General features: G+C 42.3%; 1 protein-coding gene across 5 annotated transcripts in view; it reads right to left on the bottom strand.

Moving 5' to 3' along the window:
* AMOT (angiomotin) overlaps positions 1–19,581 on the bottom strand; it is an 82,631-nt gene that overhangs the window by 9,079 nt on the left and 53,971 nt on the right. For all 5 annotated transcript variants that reach the window (XM_074962454.1, XM_074962458.1, XM_074962457.1 and 2 more), the window contains 3 exons: positions 18,252–18,397; positions 3,711–3,860; positions 1,046–1,236 (listed from right to left, as the gene is read on the bottom strand). In XM_074962454.1, coding sequence (XP_074818555.1) covers positions 1,046–1,236; positions 3,711–3,860; positions 18,252–18,397 — 487 coding nt within the window. The remainder of the gene's footprint in view (positions 1–1,045; positions 1,237–3,710; positions 3,861–18,251; positions 18,398–19,581) is intronic.

The following is a 19,581-nucleotide window of genomic DNA, read 5'->3' as shown; positions in this document are numbered from 1 at the left end:
CAACACCAACTGGCTTAATGTGTCCTCTCCCCATATGTGACAACCAACGGACCACACTCCTATTTATCAGCGTGGACTGAAAATATAACATGTCCCCTGGACACACATTAAAGAAGCCATTTAGAGAATCTCAGGGAAGCTGGAAAACAGTGCACAAGAAGCATTAATACCTTGAGGTAACAGGCTGCTTCTGGAGTGAGAGAAGATAACCCTTTAAATGCTAATACAGCAAATGCTGCAACTCTCCTTGCTGATTTTTATTATGATCCTGCAATAAGTTACGAACCTAGGCAAAAGTACCAAAGTTGCAACATCTGCACTTGAATCTGGTTTACAAAATGGACTAAAATAAAGCCCTCTGTCAGGAGGCAGGCACCAGTTAACAATAAAATCACATGTAAGCACTGCCCAATTGGACTCCATTAGCAGCACTTGCTCACCAGCTAACTGAAGCCTATTGACAGCAAGTATTTCTGGATAGTCGTCTTGGAATCTAAGCTGGATACCAAATTTCAGACACCATTCCCTCCCTGCCCCCACAAACGATGCCATCTTACGCAGCCAAATGCTTTAAGCAGAATTTCTGTGTATGTGTCTTTGGTTAACAGCCATATTGTGGACAATACCACAAAGTAGTTTGCAAAAATAGTCTGGTGAACAAATGTGGCATTCAGGCCAAATGTGAATCACCACGCTTCCCAGATCTTACGTGACGGCAGCAAGGACAGATTCTTGTAAATCTTTTTCTGCTCTACCTCTATTTTTGAATCAGCAGCTTCCAGGAGCCATTCAGATGAATACTTGTATGAAAAACACAGTTCTTTCATTTGAGGAAACAGTCCCTTCAAAGTTTCTAAATGCTGGCAACTATGCAGAAATCCCAGCGAAAGCAGCCAAGCTCTAACTCCATTCCAGGAGTTTTAGCTGATGATGTGTGCAGGGCAAGGGGAGGTGTCATGGAAAAGTGAGACTCAGGGTAACATTCGTTGGTAGGAAATATGACATTCTACTGGAAAAATACCCTGCTATGAATAGTCTCATTTACCTCTGAGCAGCCACCGTAGCTGCCGCATCCAAAGCAAACTGTCTCATCACGCTCTCCTCTAGGTACTTCTGTTCCCATTTAGTCATGTCGGCTTCCAGGGCAAGAATTCTCTCCTCCTTCTCCCGCAGGAGTTCCATAAGTGCTGTGGCGTTGTACTCCGAGGCACTGGCAGTCTGAGATGTACCTTGACGCTGATTTTCAAAAGAACAAAATGCATCAGAATAGATTTGGAAGAGCCTGTTCTCACACGGGGGATGAAGAGGCCGGCTTAGTTATCAGCTTAATGGAGCAATCGTTGGGCAGAATTCTATGGCCTGCGTTATGCAGGAGGTCAGACCAGATGATCGTAATGGTCCCTTCAAGCTTTAAAACTCATAAATCAGCAGCTGGGGCAAATCAGCTGAGCTCCACTGAAGCCATTGAAGATATGCTGATTTACCCCAGCTGAGAATCTGCCCCATGAATAATTCTGTTCATGAACACCGTGACCCAATTAAAATATTAGATAATACCGACACACCTACCACCACTACTCTCTCTCTCTATATATATATCACTCCAGTTTTACACTAAAGTAAGTAATGCCTCTACCTTAAATGGAGTTGCACCAGAGTAAGCAAGATTTGAATCAGGCTAAAGAGTTTAACAATCATTGGTAATGTTGTGCCACACTGAGTTATGAACAAGCGATATGGATAAAGACCCAGCCACATCATAACCAGGTGAAAAAAATGCTTTTGCCTTGTATTGAGATTTCCAACACAGCTCCAATCACAAGATGCAGCATGTGATATCATTCACTTATTACGATAAGGAATATAATTAGTTAGAAAAGCAAGCTTTGTTTATAATGAAAAGATGGAAAGTGTCTGGCACAATGACAAAAAGCCACTAGAGGCAAGGGAACTAGAACTAGGAGAAGACAATGTATGAGACCCCTTCTAATTTTTGCAAAATGAATCCCGGGTATTAGAAAAGGGGCTGAGATTAGACATTGTCACATATAAAGTGGGATCACATGCTATACTTGGGAACTGAGGGGGGGAAGTAATTAAACTCTAAGAGGAGGTTTGGAACATAGATACATTTATTCCATTTGGAGCCAATAAGCCAAAGAGAGGCATACTGGAAAATACAAAAAGATGTTTGAGATTTTCTATGCTAAAAGCTCAAAGAATAATATTAAACAGGAAAGTATTATAAGGAGACTTTTCTGGGAGTGCAAGACCTTGTGCCCAGAAAGCTAGTTATGAAAAGCTCATTTATAAGAGAAGGAATCAAACAGACAATCTAATGTGTGTGACTCAGGGTTCAGATTATTTTACATTTTCTGTTTCCTTAAGATGAACCATGGTTTAAAGCAAAAATCTTGTTACGTCCACTTACAAGTTGTTAGTTTTAAATAACTTTGTAATTTGAACACTGCAAATAATTCTCAAATTATGTCAATTCGATATATTTTCTGTATTAGATAGGAAGAATTTTTAAACAACATTTATATCTAGACCCATTATAGAATGTGTTAAATCTGGTCTTCTTTCAAGACAGTTTCATTAATAATATAACTTATTTCTTCCTTCATATACTTATGTTTTTGTTTAAACATTTTTTTATTAATCCTATCATTAGAGTTAATCACATAATATCATATCATTTCTAGTAAAAAAATGGAAGTAGTTTACCATTTAATTTACTGTCTATTATATTGTGGCATATGTTTCAGTCAATTGGATTTTTAGCTGTAATCTGAGGCAGCCCCCACTGTCCCCAAAAAACAGTTACCTGCAAACTATCATATTGTCGTAATTCTTCTCCCTCACTTATGGCATGTCTGCATTTGCATTGTTAGTCCTGTTTTACCTTGTGTTAATTAAACAATTGTTAATTCTAGAGCAAATGTTTGTTCTAGGGTTTAAACATTTGTTCCTAGTCACATTTAACTCTATGTTGCAGTTTAGGGCTAAACACAACGAGGAACAAATATCTGTATCCTACTTACACCAGAATTTACAATCACATTAATTAACATGTGTTAACATGGGGTCAAACAGGACTCAAAAGTCAAATTCAATTCATACTGTCCCCAGAAGAAATATTTTCCTTTCATCCCATTGTAAAAATGGGCTCAATACAAATTGTTAGAGCATATTATATATTAGTGGTTACAAATTTCCATCAACAGCATTTGTGTTATCAGGCTTCAAAAGCCTTCCAAAGAGCGTTCTGTCTTCAGGCCAATGTTTGAGGCTGTGTGAACAGATGTGACCACCTAACAAATCTTGGCAGGAATGGGGGAGGGGCGCATGTCAGGGGTGTCTTAAAAATTAAAGACAAATTACAAATTAAAATGCAAAGCAGGAGTCATTAAGAGTCCAAAACAATTTCGAGATATATGCCTGCAGCCTCCCAGATGAGGAATCAGCTATTATTTTTAATTTTAAAACGTTGGGATAGAATTTAAAGGTTTACTCAGTTGAGTGAAACCAATACCAACCCAGCAAGGTAATGGCAACATTTTGCAAAAGAATATTTTTGCTATAGTTCTATACAAAAGAGGGGAAAGATCATGCTCTGCTGCATGTTTTGTGCATGTTTAGACAGGAAAACCTTACTAGGAATATACTGACATGAAAAACTGCTCAGTGCATGGACTAATCCAGGTTACCTGCTGCATCCGGAGAGACTCCAGTTCTCTCTCCAGGCGAGTTCGGAGCCGGTGCTCCAACTGTTCTCGCTTCTCGCAGGCTGCCTGCAGCTGAACCAGTGCCTGCTGCATCTTCTCCACCTTCTCCACATAAACCTGCTTCTTTTTCAGCTGAAACAAGAGAGGACAACGATCATAACTTTAGTTCCCACCTGCTCCCCGTTCTTCTTTCCTCTTCTCTCATTCCCAGTCACAGTTAGGCCCAATCTAGGTACCCATATGCCCTCCCCACCCCATTGCCTTAGTATCTGAACATTCACAAGCATTAATGAATATATCCTCACAACCTCCCTGTGAGGCAGGAAAGGATTATCTCCATTTTACAGATGGGGATCTGAGGCACAGACAGGATAAGTGATTTGCCCAAAGTCACACCGGCAGTTTGTGTCAAAGCCAGGAATTACAGCTTGTCAAAAAATGCAGAGAAAGTTTTGAAAACATGAAAGTTTTTGACCAGCTCTACAAAGAATTACACCCAGAACTCCTGCGCCCCAATCTGAGGCCATAACCATCAGACCATGAAGAGCACCAAAATAACATTATAACCAGATTAAGGACTTGTATTCTGTCCACACTGCAGACAGAATAGTACTAGCAACAACTGTGCATGGTTCTAGGCATTGTTCCAGAGGCCAGAGTGACCTAGGAAGTCCCACTCTATTCTTCTCTCTCACTGCCCCCGAAGACTTATGCTAGCCAAACCACATTAACCTGACCTATCAAAACTATCAGGCTGGGAGACCTATTTATGAAACATTAGGGCCCCAGCAGGATTAAAACACAGTCCAGACTTGTATGATTTTGTAACCTCAATTACTGCTGCTCTGAGTGGCACGGTAAGCACGTGGGGGTCAGGGGACAGGGAGCCGGCAGGGATTGGATAGATGTGGGAGTCCTGGGGGGCCTGTCAGGGGTCGGGGGTGTGGATGGGGTCAGGGGACGGGGGGTTGGATTGGGGGTGGGGCCCTGGGGGGCGATTAGGGGTGGGGGGGTCCCAGGAGGGGGCGGTCAGGGGACAAGGAGCGGGGTGGGGGGGTGAGAAGTGGGAAGGGAGGGGGAGGGGGAGGGGGCGGGGGCAAGGCTGTTTGGGGAGGCACAGCCTTGCCTACCCGGCCCTCCATACAGTTTCGCAGTCCCGATGTGGGCCTCGGGCCAAAAAGTTTGCCCACCCCTGCACATTTAAAGACCATACTATAAACACACCCAAGAACCATGCTAGAATATGCTTTGGCCTTTCTCATATGGAGAGGCCCAAACCACGTGTTATCCATGTTAAGGAACCATGGCCCAACTCTGTTTGAAGGGTTTAAACGCAGTGGATACTGCAGTCCAAATGAGGCCTACAACACAGCTATAAAGATGGCTGCCAGAGGGGAAAAATACGAACAACTGTTGTTAGCTAGGTTTGGGCTTCAAGTGCTGGGCAGGGCCCTAGGCGATGACAACCCACTGACTACCCTTGGGTGAATTCTGCGCCACAACAGAAAAATGCCCCCCTCTAACCCTCCCCCCCCCCGCAGATTCTCTTTGTTTCCTTGCAGAAAATGGTTTCTGTGGGGAAGAAAAGAGAAGCTGCTCACTCACCTCTCTTCCTCCCCCTTCCTTGCCCCCCCCCCAGCTCAGATGCATTTGTTCAGGCAGCCAGGGGAGAGGGAAATCACTGGGGCAAGGGGGGTGGGTGGGTCTCGGAATTAGTCCTAGTAGTTCCCTCTCCCCCTCCCCCTCCCCCTCCCTGCACAGAACAACCAGGGCTGGGTTAGATCAACCCCCAGAAACTTCCCCTGGCTGCAGGAAGCTCTGCACCGTCTGGGTGTGGGGGGGAGGCTGAGCAGTGGTGGTGGGGTTTGGACGGGGGGGGTCCCAGATGCACAGGGGTTGGGCGGACGGCGGAACAGCTCGCTGTACAGTGACCCTTCCACCCACCCGTGCATCCCTTTCCTTCTCTGTACCCAGAACCCCACACCGAGTCCCTGTGCATACAGATTCGCCCCCGCACCCAAACTGCGCCACACAGAACCCTGGTACTCTTGAGGGAATTCTATGCCAAACAATTAAAAATTTTAAAATTCTGCAAAGTTCTGCATATTTTATTTGTCAAAATAGCACAATATAATCAGACCATTTTCAATTATTTTGGTAATTTATTTCAAAATACTTGTCAGCAAATAATTGAAAATGATGTGATTAAATTGTATTATTTTATCAAATAAATACGCAGAATTTTAAAATATCGTGGGCAGAATTTTTAATTGTTGGCACAGAATTCCCTCAGCGTAACTGACACAATAATGGCTGAAGAAGGCAGTACTCCCAGGGAGACTCAGAGCCCAATTTGCAGGGGACACTGTTGCAAAATTTAGACTCTCTTGATTTCCCTATGTCATCCCTCAAAAAATTCTCATCATATGCTCCTCAGTCCCTCTGCATCAAGCCACTATAGACAGTGCTTAATTTGTAATGAAAGAGGTGCAGGGGCTCAAGCAATTTTTTTACTTTCGTAACTGATGTGACAAACCTAGAGGTGCTGCGGCTCAGCCCTGGCAAGCCCTGGCACAAATTAAGTACTGACTATCGAGAACCCAGTGTGAGTAGTACAGTAGGTAAGCTCCAGACAGCAACATCTTATTTTCCACCAGTCCCAAGTCTGGTATCATTTATTCCCAAACTCAGCAGACACCTAATCTCACAGCATGATGCCGTGCTGCTGCCCTAAAGGATTTTCCAGAGACTGGTATTTTATTATAAAGGTATGATAAACAATGAGTAACCCAACCAAAGATTTCCCAAACAGGGCAGGTACAGTAAGTAGGTATTTTTACCTCTCGATTGCTCAAGATTTCAAATGTATTTGGATCAGGAGATGCAAGAACATGTTACTGCAATTTTACATTAAATTCTTGCTATTGAAAACAATGAATTAAAAGAATGATGATATGAAGATTGAAATTGTTGGATGAATAGCTCTAAGTGCTTTACAAGGATTAAACTAACCCTTTTAATTCCCCAGTAAGGTGGATATTACTGTACCAGTTTTACAGTTGAGTTAATGGAGGCTCAGAGCAGTTAAGTGACTGCCAAAACTCACATGCAGTGCGTTAGCAGCAGAGCCAAGAACAGAACCCAGGAGTTTCTGGTTCTGAGTCCTTGTTTTTGCACAGGGGTCACACTTCCTGTACAAATGCAGGGTACAACATGATAACGTGCTTGGGAAAATGCAAAAACACAGTAATTCATGCAGGAAAATTAGCAATGATCTCTAACTCTCTAATGCATGAAATAAACCAAGGATCTTGGGACTCCCAGTGCTATCCAATGAGTTACTATATTTCCAAAATTTTGTAAAGCACAATTTTTTTAAAAAAAGCAGCCAATCATCTGCTAAAAGAAAATACATTTATTAGTTTTATAATTAAATAAATATGAGAATGTGTGTGGATTAAGTTTTTGGCCTACAGTCAACAAATACCAAGAGCCCAGCCAAAAAAAGAATTAGGCCACAGAAATTCAACTGAAATGTTCACTTTGAAAATGCTCCCAGCAGCCGAACCTGCAGGTGAAATGTTGTAACACAGGTGATTGCCCAACATATTAGCACTGCCCGCACATGTTTAACTAATGTACCAAACCTAAAGTACAGGCATGGCTTGTTCAGTGGCGTTTCGTAAAGTCAGATTTCTTTTTCTTTAAAAGAAACCAGAGTTATCCTTTCCATGTCAAGCAGCATTAGGTACATAAAAAAATAAGTTTAAAAGGGGCTTTAGTACAGAAACACTTTAACTCATCTTTGTTCAACGAAATTAAAAGATGGGTAAATTTTAACATCCCTTTGGGTACATCTTCACTGCAAGCCCCTTGTGCTGAGGCAGGACCAAGTACACCTATACCATCCCTGACGGGTGTTTGTCCAACCTGTTCTTAAAAATCTCCAATCACGGGGATTCCCAAACCTCCCTTGGAACCCTGTTCCTGATCTTAAATACCCTTATAGTTAAAAACTCTTTCCTACTATCTAACCTAAATCTCCCTTGCTGGAGATTAAGCCCATTACTTCTTGTCCTACCTTCAGTGAACATGGAGAATAATTGATCACAGTCCTCTTTATAACAGCCCTTAACATATCTGAAGACTGTTATCAGGTCCCCTCCTCAGTTGTCTTTTCTCAAGACTAAACATACCCTGGTTTTTTTTAATCTTTCCTCATAAGTCAAGTTTTCTAAAAAATTTTTTGTCATTTTTGTTGCTCTCCTCTGGACTCTCTCCAATTTGTCCACATCTTTCCTAAAGAGTGGCACTCAAAATTGGACACAGTACTCTAGCTGAGGCCTCACCAGTGCTGAGTAGAGCAGGGTAATTACCTCCCGTGACTAAAGGCTTGTCTACATTACCTGCTGGATCGACAGGCAGCAATCAATCCAGCGGGGGTCGATTTATCGCATCTAGTCTAGATGCGATAAATCGACCGCCGAGCACTCTCCAGTACTCCACCAGGGCGAGAGGCACAGGCGGAGTCGACGGGGGAGTGTCAGCCGTCAACTTACCGCAGTGAAGACACCGTGGTAAGTAGATCTAAGTACGTCAACTTCAGCTACTTTATTCACGTAGCTGAAGTTGCGTAACTTAGATCGATCTCCCCACCCCACCCCACCCCCCTGGGTAGACCAGGCCTTACATACAACACTCCTGTTAACACACCCCAGAATGTTATTAGTCTTTTTTGCAACTGCATCGCACTGTGGACTCCCATTCAATTTGTGATCCACTACAGCCCCCAGATCCTTTTCAGCAGTACTTCCACCTAGCCAGTTATTCCCTATTTTGTAGCTGTGCATTTGATTTTTCCTTCCTAAGCGAAGTACTTTGCACTTGTCTTTATTTTTAATTCAGACCAATTCTCCAACTTGTTGAGATTGTTCTGAATTTTAATCCGGTCTTCCAAAGTGCCTGTACCCAGGGTTCCTGGTGGGCTTGTACTCTGGCTGCTATCCCATGCTACTCTGTCTACACAGCTATTTGTTACCCATGCTAGCTAGATTAAAGCTAGCATGAGTATCCCTGCCTGTGCTACAATCACACCTTAGATGCCTTTGAAAATTTGATTTCTGTAAAGTATCTCCACTACCTTATGCACGAGATACCATGTTACCTCTTGCAATTATTGTACTCAATCAACACACAGTATATTCTATATTCAAAGTTATACAATGAAGTGGTATTTTTTCCCCATCTCTGACTTCTTCGCTACTATGACTATCAGCTTGGAGCAATAAACTGTGAACCTGGATTCATCCGCTGAAGTCTTATTGCAGAAGTTTAGTTCTATTTTATCTTCTGGATGGATTTGTCCTCAATATAAAAAGGCCCAGGAATATTGCAGCCAAGCACAGAGGGAATTTATTAACATAAATCAAGAATATGAGTATGTTTTCCTAAGACTGGAATTGGAAACAGCGTTTCTTGAACGTTGCCAAAATGCTGCAGGCAAAAGAGAAAAAAAGAAAGCACCAAGCTGAGGCTTGTTCTTTGTTAACTGTCATGGTTCCCCCCAATAAGAAAACAAAACCGGCTGCTCCACGCTGATGGCCATAACAACATCTGCCAGTTGGAGAGACGGCAGCAGTGGATGCTCGAGTCCTTCTGTAACTGGCTTCTCAGTCAACAGGTGCTCCACTTAACAGCTCTCTCTTGCTCGTTTATGAAGATGTAGAGAGCAGTATCTGCCTCCCGTTCCTTCCCTTCCAGCAAGATCTGGAAACTCTTTTTAAGCAGCTGCAACTTTGGACCAGTAACACCCGCAAGTCAAGAAGAGCCTGCAGGGAAGCACTGTACATTCAACGTGCCCTTTCCCATCACCAACAACCTGATGGTTCAATTTCTTCTCCAAAAACTCCTGACTTCTAGACTATTTCTTAACATTTTCCCCACAACCACTGAACTATTTAACTCCCAGATGCAAATTCTAACCAATTCGGATGCTTTGGTTGCTAGCTTCACTCTATTTCTTTGCATTATGATATGAATTTATCCAACGTAAATCCGTTTGTTAATCTTTTCTCTTAGCCTGGTATCAAATTTAAGTTTAAATCCTGTGTGCTTCACTGTGATTTATTTGTAGAAAATAGATTGAGAACGATTTTTTTTAAACACGCAAACATAACAAAATGTCAGATTTTTCAATGATACTGAATGTAATCGGGTAATAAATTAATGTTCACATTACCTATAGTAACTCATCTTTTGGAGGGGGTGCTGTGAAGTTACAGAGTACTCTATCATATTAATAGTCTTCCATTAATATAGCACCTTTTAAAATCAAAAGATCCCAAAAGACTTCAAGTATGTCCACTCAGGGCTGGGAGGCTGCCAGCTATTGCACAGCATCCCAGCACAACCATGCTGGGAGACAGAAATTTTTCTACAGTACCTGGTGCAATTCTAACAGCACAGGGCTAGATACATACATACAAATCCTTTTAACTTCACTGCCTGGCTACTTTGCAAAGTTCATTTCCAGATACCTAGGGTGTCGTTTTAATTCTGTCAGACATTTTAACTGTTGCAACGATGTCGAATTTAACCGTTTAAAATAGATGCTATCATTTTTCCAGGAAGAATTCCAAAATAACACCCTCCCTTCTAAAACATTCCTCCTGAAGTCCTGCCACACAGTTTTACACAGATGTCTAAGGGCGACATAATGGGTAATGGGAATAAATTGCACAAAGTTAAAATCAGCCAGTGAAGTGCCCCAAAAAGATTCCTTGGTCCCCTGATCAAGCAGTTTTTTCATTCTTCTTTTACTGTGAAGACTGTTTCTGTAGTCAAGACATTTCTGGTAGGTTTCAGTGCAATAAAGAGCAGCAAGGCAGGCTAGGGATTCTAAGGCTACATTGTTCAAGAGAGTTCTGGCTGACCTGAGCAGTTCTTTGTTTCCAAGTTAGTCAGAAAGATTTTATTGCTTAAAAACGACTGCACATTGAAATCCATGAACTGCAAGACTCCCAGCAAACAGAAATAAATCCATCTCTCTAAATACACAGGAATGAAATAATTAAACAAATACATTCATTGAGCTGTGGAGAGCAGGAACTAGCTCTTCACATGGGAACATACTTAAAACACCCACTTCCCAGAACAATGCAGAGAATTCCTTAGCAATTCCAGCCACCAGGCTACCTGAGGTATTCTTTGCCACAGAGAGCATTTGATCAGACGTGCAGAACTACTGGTCCAAAAATCAGTTATAGCAAAGAACAATGTGTTCCCATCTAGAGATAGGCAGCTGAATATTATTAGAATTGCTCCCTGAAAGAGACTGATTGGTAAAACTCCAAGAGCCAAACAAATACAGTTCATCCATTTTATTAAGCGCTTTAGAGACAAATCCTGCAATATCCTCAAGGGCTCCAGAATCCTTGTAGTTAAACTAGTGCCATTCTGTGGGGCAAGGCAGCGGGGTGCAGAAAGACAGCGGAGGTCACACCCATCCAGTGAGGAGCCCAGCTCTGCCGGGGGCTTCAGGTGCAGGGAACAAAGGCAGTCAGGGCAGAAGACCCTTCCCTATACAGGTCCTTAGCTGCAAAGGGAGCACAGAGGCTGCTGCATCCTTCAGGCTGGAGTAGCCTCCATGGAGCAAATTCAGCCCAGAAAGCAATGACAGGAGAAAAGGGGGGAAATTCCTCCCCTTCAAAGAGATGTATAGCTCCAGATGAGTTACTCAGTGAGGATTTTTGGGAGAGGACATCCTGCATAACCAGCAATGATTCAGAAACCCTCCCAGCCATTATCCTCTTTGTTTTGGATAGCACTATGTCAGCATCTGCCTCCCACCCGCCGTTTTTGAGATCTTCAACATATTTTTTAAAATCTTTCCAGTGTGTTTTGATTCTATAATGGGTTGATCCTAAAGCTGAATCAGTTCAGATGCAGCTGAAAATGTATTTCCCCACATGAATTTGCTCACTATTTCCAAAACATACTAAGAAAAGAGTATCCGATGAAGTGAGCTGTAGCTCACGAAAGCTTATGCTCAAATAAATTGGTTAGTCTCTAAGGTGCCACAAGTACTCCTTTTCTTTTTGCGAATACAGACTAACACGGCTGTTACTCTGAAACCTAAGAAAAGAGCGCAAGCACATTTAACCCATATATAACGTATGTAACTCTCTCTCTGCTGTTGGACTATATTCCTGTAAGATTCCTGTGAACCCTCAGTTTGACTGAATTCAGTTCCAGTAAGATGCCACTGGCCTCAGCAAGAGTTCATGCTGAAGCAATTTGGTAATACTATCCTCTTACTAGGGAGTAGGGTTTGCTGCATGGGAAGGTCATAATATTGTCTCTCCATTTGTTTGGGTTAAAGCCTCAAAGCCACCTCTGGAAAATTACTAACAGGCAGAAACAGAGTTGGAAATGCAGCAGTAAAAAAGCCATTTCTGCATCATTACAGAACGACAGGTCATTAAAGACATGTACACACTACTTAGGGGGAAAAAATGTAAAAGCACCTTTCTCTCCTCCCATTGCCATACACACATGCATGAACAAGGTTTGCAAATAAAGTATTTCCTTTAAAAATGATTGTTATGAATGACATCTTGGATACAGCATATAAGATACAGTAGACACCATTAAGAAGTCAACATTTCAACATCTGCCCACAGATAAACCTCACAGTGTAACCAGAAATATCACATTATTCCCCTACACTGTAGATAAACCAGGAAAACCTGTGCTATCTTAGCTCTGGTAGCTGGTTTATGTTCACATTTTATGGCTGTAACGTCTTATGTCTTCTAGAAGCTTCCTTTGTAAAGAATATTTCCTTCAAAATTTGTTTCCAGGGTTTTTCCCAATGTGCTTTATAAATTTGGGAGGAGGTTGTTTTCCTTTACATTGTGAGTTGCACGTGTGTTATCTACTAATCTGTACTTTTAGTGGCAATTGCTTTACTTTGGGACTGTTGTATCTGGACCGCTCGGGCTCTGTTCTGTGGTGGAACCAAGAGAATGAAAGTTATACTCCGATAAAGTTGCATTTTGGGAGGAAATGTGGCAGCTTGGTTGAAGTTTGGCCCTCCATCAAGAGAATGTTAAGAGTCCACTGGCTTAAGGAGAAATTGAGTTTAAAATCATCTTTTTAAAATAAGACTTCTAAAAGCAGTGCTGGTGACCCTTTCCTCCATTATCACCAGCTGTGGCTGGGTACTGCAGTAGGCACCTATGACAAATTCCTGTTGCCATACTGAAAGCCTGGTACGCAGAGTCAATGGGTCTGGTCACTATGGCCAGTTCTGCAAATTCTGCAACTCTGTTAACATTAACTTAGCCAGATTAGTATATGCTACCTATAGTGTCTTGCCCACAGTAGACTCTTAAAACCTGTTAGTTAGCATGTAACCCAACACATGCTAATAATGCAATTTTAAATCCTAGTCCAGACAAGGCCTATATTGGAACAAATCCTAGCCCCCTACCATCTTCCTGCATACTGTACACCAAAACCACTCAAACCTTTGCAATGCAGTTGAGGACAGAATGGCAATCCATGCTCCAAAACTACTGACTCCTACAATGGGGGCTGAAGAAAAGTCTCCTTTAGTTGACAGGAGTATCAAGTCCATAGTACACAATTAACCAGTTGGGACTGCAAGATATTTTACAGCCAGCATGTATTTTAGTTCTGGTATGTAGAATTCATGTAAACTATGTTTTAGTTATATAAACAATCAGGGTTTTTCACTGAGGAGGAAAAGGCTAAATATTGCCCTAGAAATGGATTTGGTATGACACTGTAATCACTCAGTTGTTACTGTGAAACTGTGACACTTAGTAATGAGGCCTAAAGTAGAAGGGAGAAGGAAACTGACTAGAAATATATTACCGAACTTTATATAAAAATGTTGCCCCTACATATGCAGCATACATGAAGCCAACCCATGCTAATGCTAAAATACTTGCACTTCAATAGCACCTTTTAACTCAAAGAGCTTTAAACCACTCAGGCCCACAACACTTCTATGAGATGGGCAAGTATTACACCCTACTTTGCTCAGATGAGAAATAGATGCGATAGGGGAAATTTAAATACTTGGCCCAAGGTCACACAAAGTCAGTGTTACAGCCAGCAGCAGAACCCAGGAGTCCAGGCGCCTGCTCCAATTTCTGCACCAAATTGTCTCCCAGTCTGACCTACACTGTGCATTCCTGACATGCTAGAAAAAATGATAACCATTGCTATGCTGTATAGGGTTAACAATTCCCTCAGTAGCTTCTTAGGCCACATCTACACTACCCGCCGGATCGGCGGGTAGTGATCGATCTGTCGGGGATCTATTTATCGTATCTAGTGTAGACGCAATAAATCGATCCCCGATCGCTCTGCCATCGACTCCAGAACTCCACCAGGGCGAGAGGTGGAAGCAGAGTCGATGCGGGAGCGGCGGCTGTCGATCCCGTGCCGCGAGGACGTGAAGTGATTCTAAGTCGATCTAAGATACGTCGACTTTAGCTACGCTATTCTTGTAGCTGAAGTTGCGTATCTTAGATCGATCCCCCCCCCAGTGTAGACCAGGCCTTAGACACTCATTCAAGCAAAGGAAAGAACTAGACTAACTGGCATATGCCAGCTATTCCGCAGCCAGCCCATTCTTCTTTAAATTCAATGTCTCAAAAAAGCCAGCAATTTTTCCCATGATCCCAGAGGCAGCCACCAAAATAGTTGTCCTCTTGATCAGCCTGAGCCAACAGTGAGGAAGAAGATTCATTGGCCTGGATTGTTGGCATTAGCACCAGCCATTTCCTTAACTACATTAAGTAAATTATCTCCTTAATGAGACTGCTATGGCCACAGGAAAACAGAGAAGTTCTTTGATTGGGAGTTTAACAAGCGTTTACTAATTTGCACCTACAGCCTAGACAAGACACATTTTGCTGCAAACTGTGAGCCAGGTTTCCAAAGAGCTCAGCTCCCATTCAGACACCTCAATGAAGAGGACAGAATTTCAAGTGTTCTGCACCCAGCAGCTCCCACTGGTTCTCAGTGGGAGCTGAACTCATTTCAAAACTTGCCCTTGTGGGTCAATTGGTCTTCCCTTACCCCTGACTGCTAAGCAGGAGTCCCCACTGAAATCAATGAGGTACGATATGGAGGCAACAGCAGCAGGATGTGATCCGATTTCTCCCAGATACATTGAGTAGTAACATTTTATTTTAAATACACATTAAATAAAAGCATAGTCCTTAACTACCAATGAGATGACGGCCTTTTAAATACCTAAGATAAACACACAGAAAGATGGGGTTCTTTTTTTTCTCCTTGGGTTACTTATCTTGTTATATACATGCCCCTGGCCTACTGCATGTTGAGAAACATAAGTGCAGGGCTTATAGTCAGGCCTGCGTCTCATACATAGCAGTACAGAGGTACCGCTGGCTCAGTTGTACGTGAGCATCAGGAGGAGGGAAAGCCATAGTTCACATTACAGCTTCAAGCGGCTACTCAGCTCCTCCCTCAAGATCTTACCAAGGCCCTCTGGCAGAGGGAGGACAATGAAACCCTCATTATTTCTGAAGTAAAAAAAAATATGGATGATAAACACCACCTGAAATAATTTTGAAATCACAGATAAGTAGTTAAGGGCAAACATTATATGATACACACAGACATATACTGGGTACTGTAGACATATTTGCTTTGAGTTCCTTTAAGTATCCGTGATCATACCCCTACTATTGCCCAGAAATAAACCAACTTCATCTAATTTTAATTTCAGTTGCACCTTATTTTAAACTTTTATTTAAAGAAACATTTAATCTACTATTAACAATGCAGGAAAATACTCTGTGAGCGTTCCTTTCTCCTACTCTAGCAGCCTCCACAATGTGTTTGGAGAACTCCAAGGAGGCTGCTTTCTCAGTATTAATAGTACTTTTATATAACCCTTTCACCCTGCCACCAAGATCTTAGAATACAGAATATTAATTAAGACTCAGAACATTCCGATGAGGTAGGCAAGTAGTTTTATTCCCAGGTTTTAGAAGAGGAATATACAGGCTCAGAAAGTTAGGTGACTTGCCCAAGTCAGTGAGTCAGTAACAGAGCTGAGAAAAGAATCCCTTCATCCTGATTGCAAGTCAAATTTTTAAGTTCAGCGGCACATAGTTTCTAGCTCTGATATAAATTAGAATAAATTCTGTTTTTTAAAAGGATCTGACAGATATCAGACAGGATGAGAATCTGCTGAGTAGGAAGCCAAAGAGGAAGAAAAAAAAAACAACCAACCACACAATACAGGATGCAACAACCAGGGCCACTGCCAAGTGTTAACATAACTAACTCCACCCTCTTCTGCAGCACTAATTTGGAAATTCCTGACAATTATGGGGACTGCCTATTCGGGCAAAGCACGCAGGAATAAAAGAAATCATTGACAAATTGTTCAGATATCTTAGTCACTGTACACCACAAAATCATAGCCTGACATTTAGAGTCCTTTTCAAATTGTTACTCTAAGCACTGAGCTGTTTCCTGTGCCTTCTTTTGGAAACTTACTGAAAAAGCAAATGAAGGATTTGAGAAGCCCTCACAGTTTAGTGCCAATGAGGCAACAAATCCTTCATGATCCTAAGTATTTTAATGAAAAGTGATTTGGGAGAACTGCAAAGAGTGGTCATTTTTTCTCCATTCTCCCCATGCCTCCACTAAAGAGTGCAACCCTGACAGTTAATTTCTGCTCACTTGCTGAGAAGCTTCATATTTATCTGCAACAGGAAAGGTGGCACTTCCTGTGGGGCCTAGATTCAAGCAATGGCTGGATAAAAAACACCACAAACCTTCATACAGACTACACTATAGTGCATTTGACCTAAAAACAGGGATCATTAAGTATATCCCATATTTTATTTTAAAAAAATTAATCTATTGGCAGAATATTTATAAGACCGCAGCATACCACAAATCTCTTACTAATACAAGATGGCTTTTTAGAAATACAACATGTGCATGTTTATCTATTACTAATCTGCTGTCATTCAGATGCTATAATGATGGAAGCAGCGACAGCACCCTCTCTCATTTTAAAAGCCTACACCTGACAACTCTTTACTCTCCGGAGCATACACAAGGCCAAATTCAGCCTGGACATAAGCTGCTGCAGCTCTTCTGAAGTCAATGGAGTTGTGTCAGCTGCAACCAGGGCTGAATTTGCCTCTTGGTCTTTAACAACCTCTCAGTCCTCCAGCCTCACGAAGTCCCCACCCCCTCTCAGGCCCACTTCCCTTGTTATCTTGAGGAGCAAAGCCAAGTCTCACAGCACTATACCTGGGGCAGCTCAAATATTCGACAGCGTTGGTGTGACATTAGTGCTGGTGAAAGATGCTAAATCAACAGTCCCTGAGCAGGAATTCCTCTGCTTATCTCCAGAACAAGCAGCAGCAGGGCCAGCTTTCCTCACACTGCCCCAGATGTGCAAGAACCCCTCATGTTTTCAGAGGGCAGTTCATATTCCATATCCAGTCAATCCTTAACCTCTCTAATTTGGTGTAAAGCTGAAGTTCCATTTCTCCCAATGACTCCACATCCACCTCTCTCTCTGCCCTCTTCTCCTCCCACAACTCTAGAGTTTGCCAAAGTCTTTTCCCAGACATCCCACTTTGATTGCTTCAACTACTTGCATCTTCATACCTTCTGTCTCAGACATGTCAATCCTCTCCTTTAAGGAGAGTCTGAAAACCCTCCCATTCCACTGCATGACCACATAGCATGTGCATGGCTCCTGTTTATATTGTACTTTAGTCTGTAGTTCCTCAGGATGGGGATTCTTTTGGCTGGCACACACACACACACAAACGACAAGGGGATGCACACCAACCAAGGAGCGGCATATAAATGGAATCGTAATAGTCTGCAAAGATTGCCATTTGCCAACCACCATGGGGTTTTTTGTGACACAGGCGTTTCCACTGGGAAACAGAATGTTGATTCTTTGCTTATTAAAAAAAAATTTTTAATTCAAATTATGCTTTTAAAACTGTTTTCCTTTATTAACTGCTCTTCAACTCCACCCAGTTCAATATGAGTAAGGAATACAAAGTGATCAGTGTAGCTCTGTACCAGAACACCACCAAAGCATTAGTGGACAACAGCATGAGAGGAGATTATTCACTATTAGTTAAAAGCCCACCCCGACCTGAGTTCCCCCAAAATTCTGGGGGTGTTTGGATTTGAGATTTCAGTTCAAGCCCATCTTTATCATTGATTAAAACAGGAGGAAAATGAAACGTCGTTGCTCAAAGGATGAAAGCCCTTAATGGAAATACAGGCTTATGGCTTATATACGCTCTGTTTTTGCACCAATTTAATTAACTGATGCAAGCTAAACAGATACAAACAGCTTTAAAGATAGCAGATTTCCTACCCAGTTTGTAAAAGGTAAATCACTGCCACATTCTCTTTCATTAACATGTACCTGGAGCTACCCCAATTTCTCTCTACCAGTGACCTTACCTCTTCCTCCAGTTTCACCACTTTGGCCTGAGCATTGTTTAAGGCCTGATCACGGATCTCAATGTGCCTTCGCTGATCCTCGTTGGTGGAGCGTGCAGCAGCTAGTTCTATCTCCAGTTTCTCCTTCTCCCTCTGCGTTTCTTTATCTACGGAAATAAAAGTGGGAAATGTAAAATAGATGGAGCTTTCTTTGACAGACGACTAGGAGTGGGGCATTCCCCTAAATTCTACCAGTGATCAAGAACAAGGGGGTCTTTGCTGACAGCTGCTTGCTCGCCAAAGAATGGAAAGGGCCAACATCTCTCTCTATACAGAGGGATAGAGATAATAGATTGCTGAGAAAAATATGTTAAATTCGGTCATTTATCTTACCCTGATTAGATAGATGGCTAAGAGAATGCAGCACCTTTTATCTCTAGCTCACTGGTTTAAGATCAGAAAACAAGCTAACCTGGTAACATCACTGCTTGCTGGCTGGGTGATGGCAGGGATGCAAAGGGGATCTGTCCAATTTAGGGCCACAATGTAATGTTTGCTTTTGACACGCCCTATTCTGTGATGAGCACATTTTTAAATTAATCCATAAATACAGAAATATAAATAAAATACCATGACAGCTCACTGACCTCAGTTCAGTTCCTGACGGGCAAGTGTCTTCATTACTGAAGCACCGCCCAGTGGCCCCCTTTGCCGGCATTTTCAGAGGGGCCAGGAAATGAATGAGCAATGAAAGCTCATCTCTCCTCTGTCGCCCTTAAAAGTGACACCCCAGGTCAGGACTGAGGCATGTTGGCCTGCACTGTCACTGGCCCAATTGTACCCATGCTTTGGTTACATAAAGAATTCACCCTCTAAGGCATCACCTGGCACCATTTGCCAGCACTGTATGCATTTGCCAGTTGTTCACACTGGATGAAGAACTAACTGATGCTTGATGCAGGAATTACGGGTGGGGTTCTAAAGCCTGTGTTGCACAGGAGGTCAGACTAGAAGATCATAATGGTCCTTTCTAGCCTTAAAATCTATTACATTGTTTGGATTTCGTCTTTAACATTGCTATTTGATGGCTTCTCATCTCTTGAAGCAAGGATTAGTAGGCTCAGATAACGCTGCTAGTGATGAGGCACACAGACTGCAAGCTTGGACTTCAGGTTTTTTAATAGTTTTTGAAAGCAGATTCACTTGGGCTATTGGTACAATTTTACACGTTTGCTTCCTCTGCCCTCTAAAGTGTTTATTTCAGTCCTGACTATTTCCCTTCGCAGTCAATTCTAGCCTCAGCAGGTCCAATTCATACTGTGAGACTCCAAGCCATGCTACTTGTGTCCCA

Source organism: Natator depressus, chromosome 9, assembly GCF_965152275.1.
Source record: "Natator depressus isolate rNatDep1 chromosome 9, rNatDep2.hap1, whole genome shotgun sequence".
NCBI lineage: Eukaryota > Metazoa > Chordata > Testudines > Cheloniidae > Natator > Natator depressus.
The sequence above is the reverse complement of the archived record's forward strand: the minus strand, read 5'-3'. Positions and strand labels throughout refer to the sequence as shown.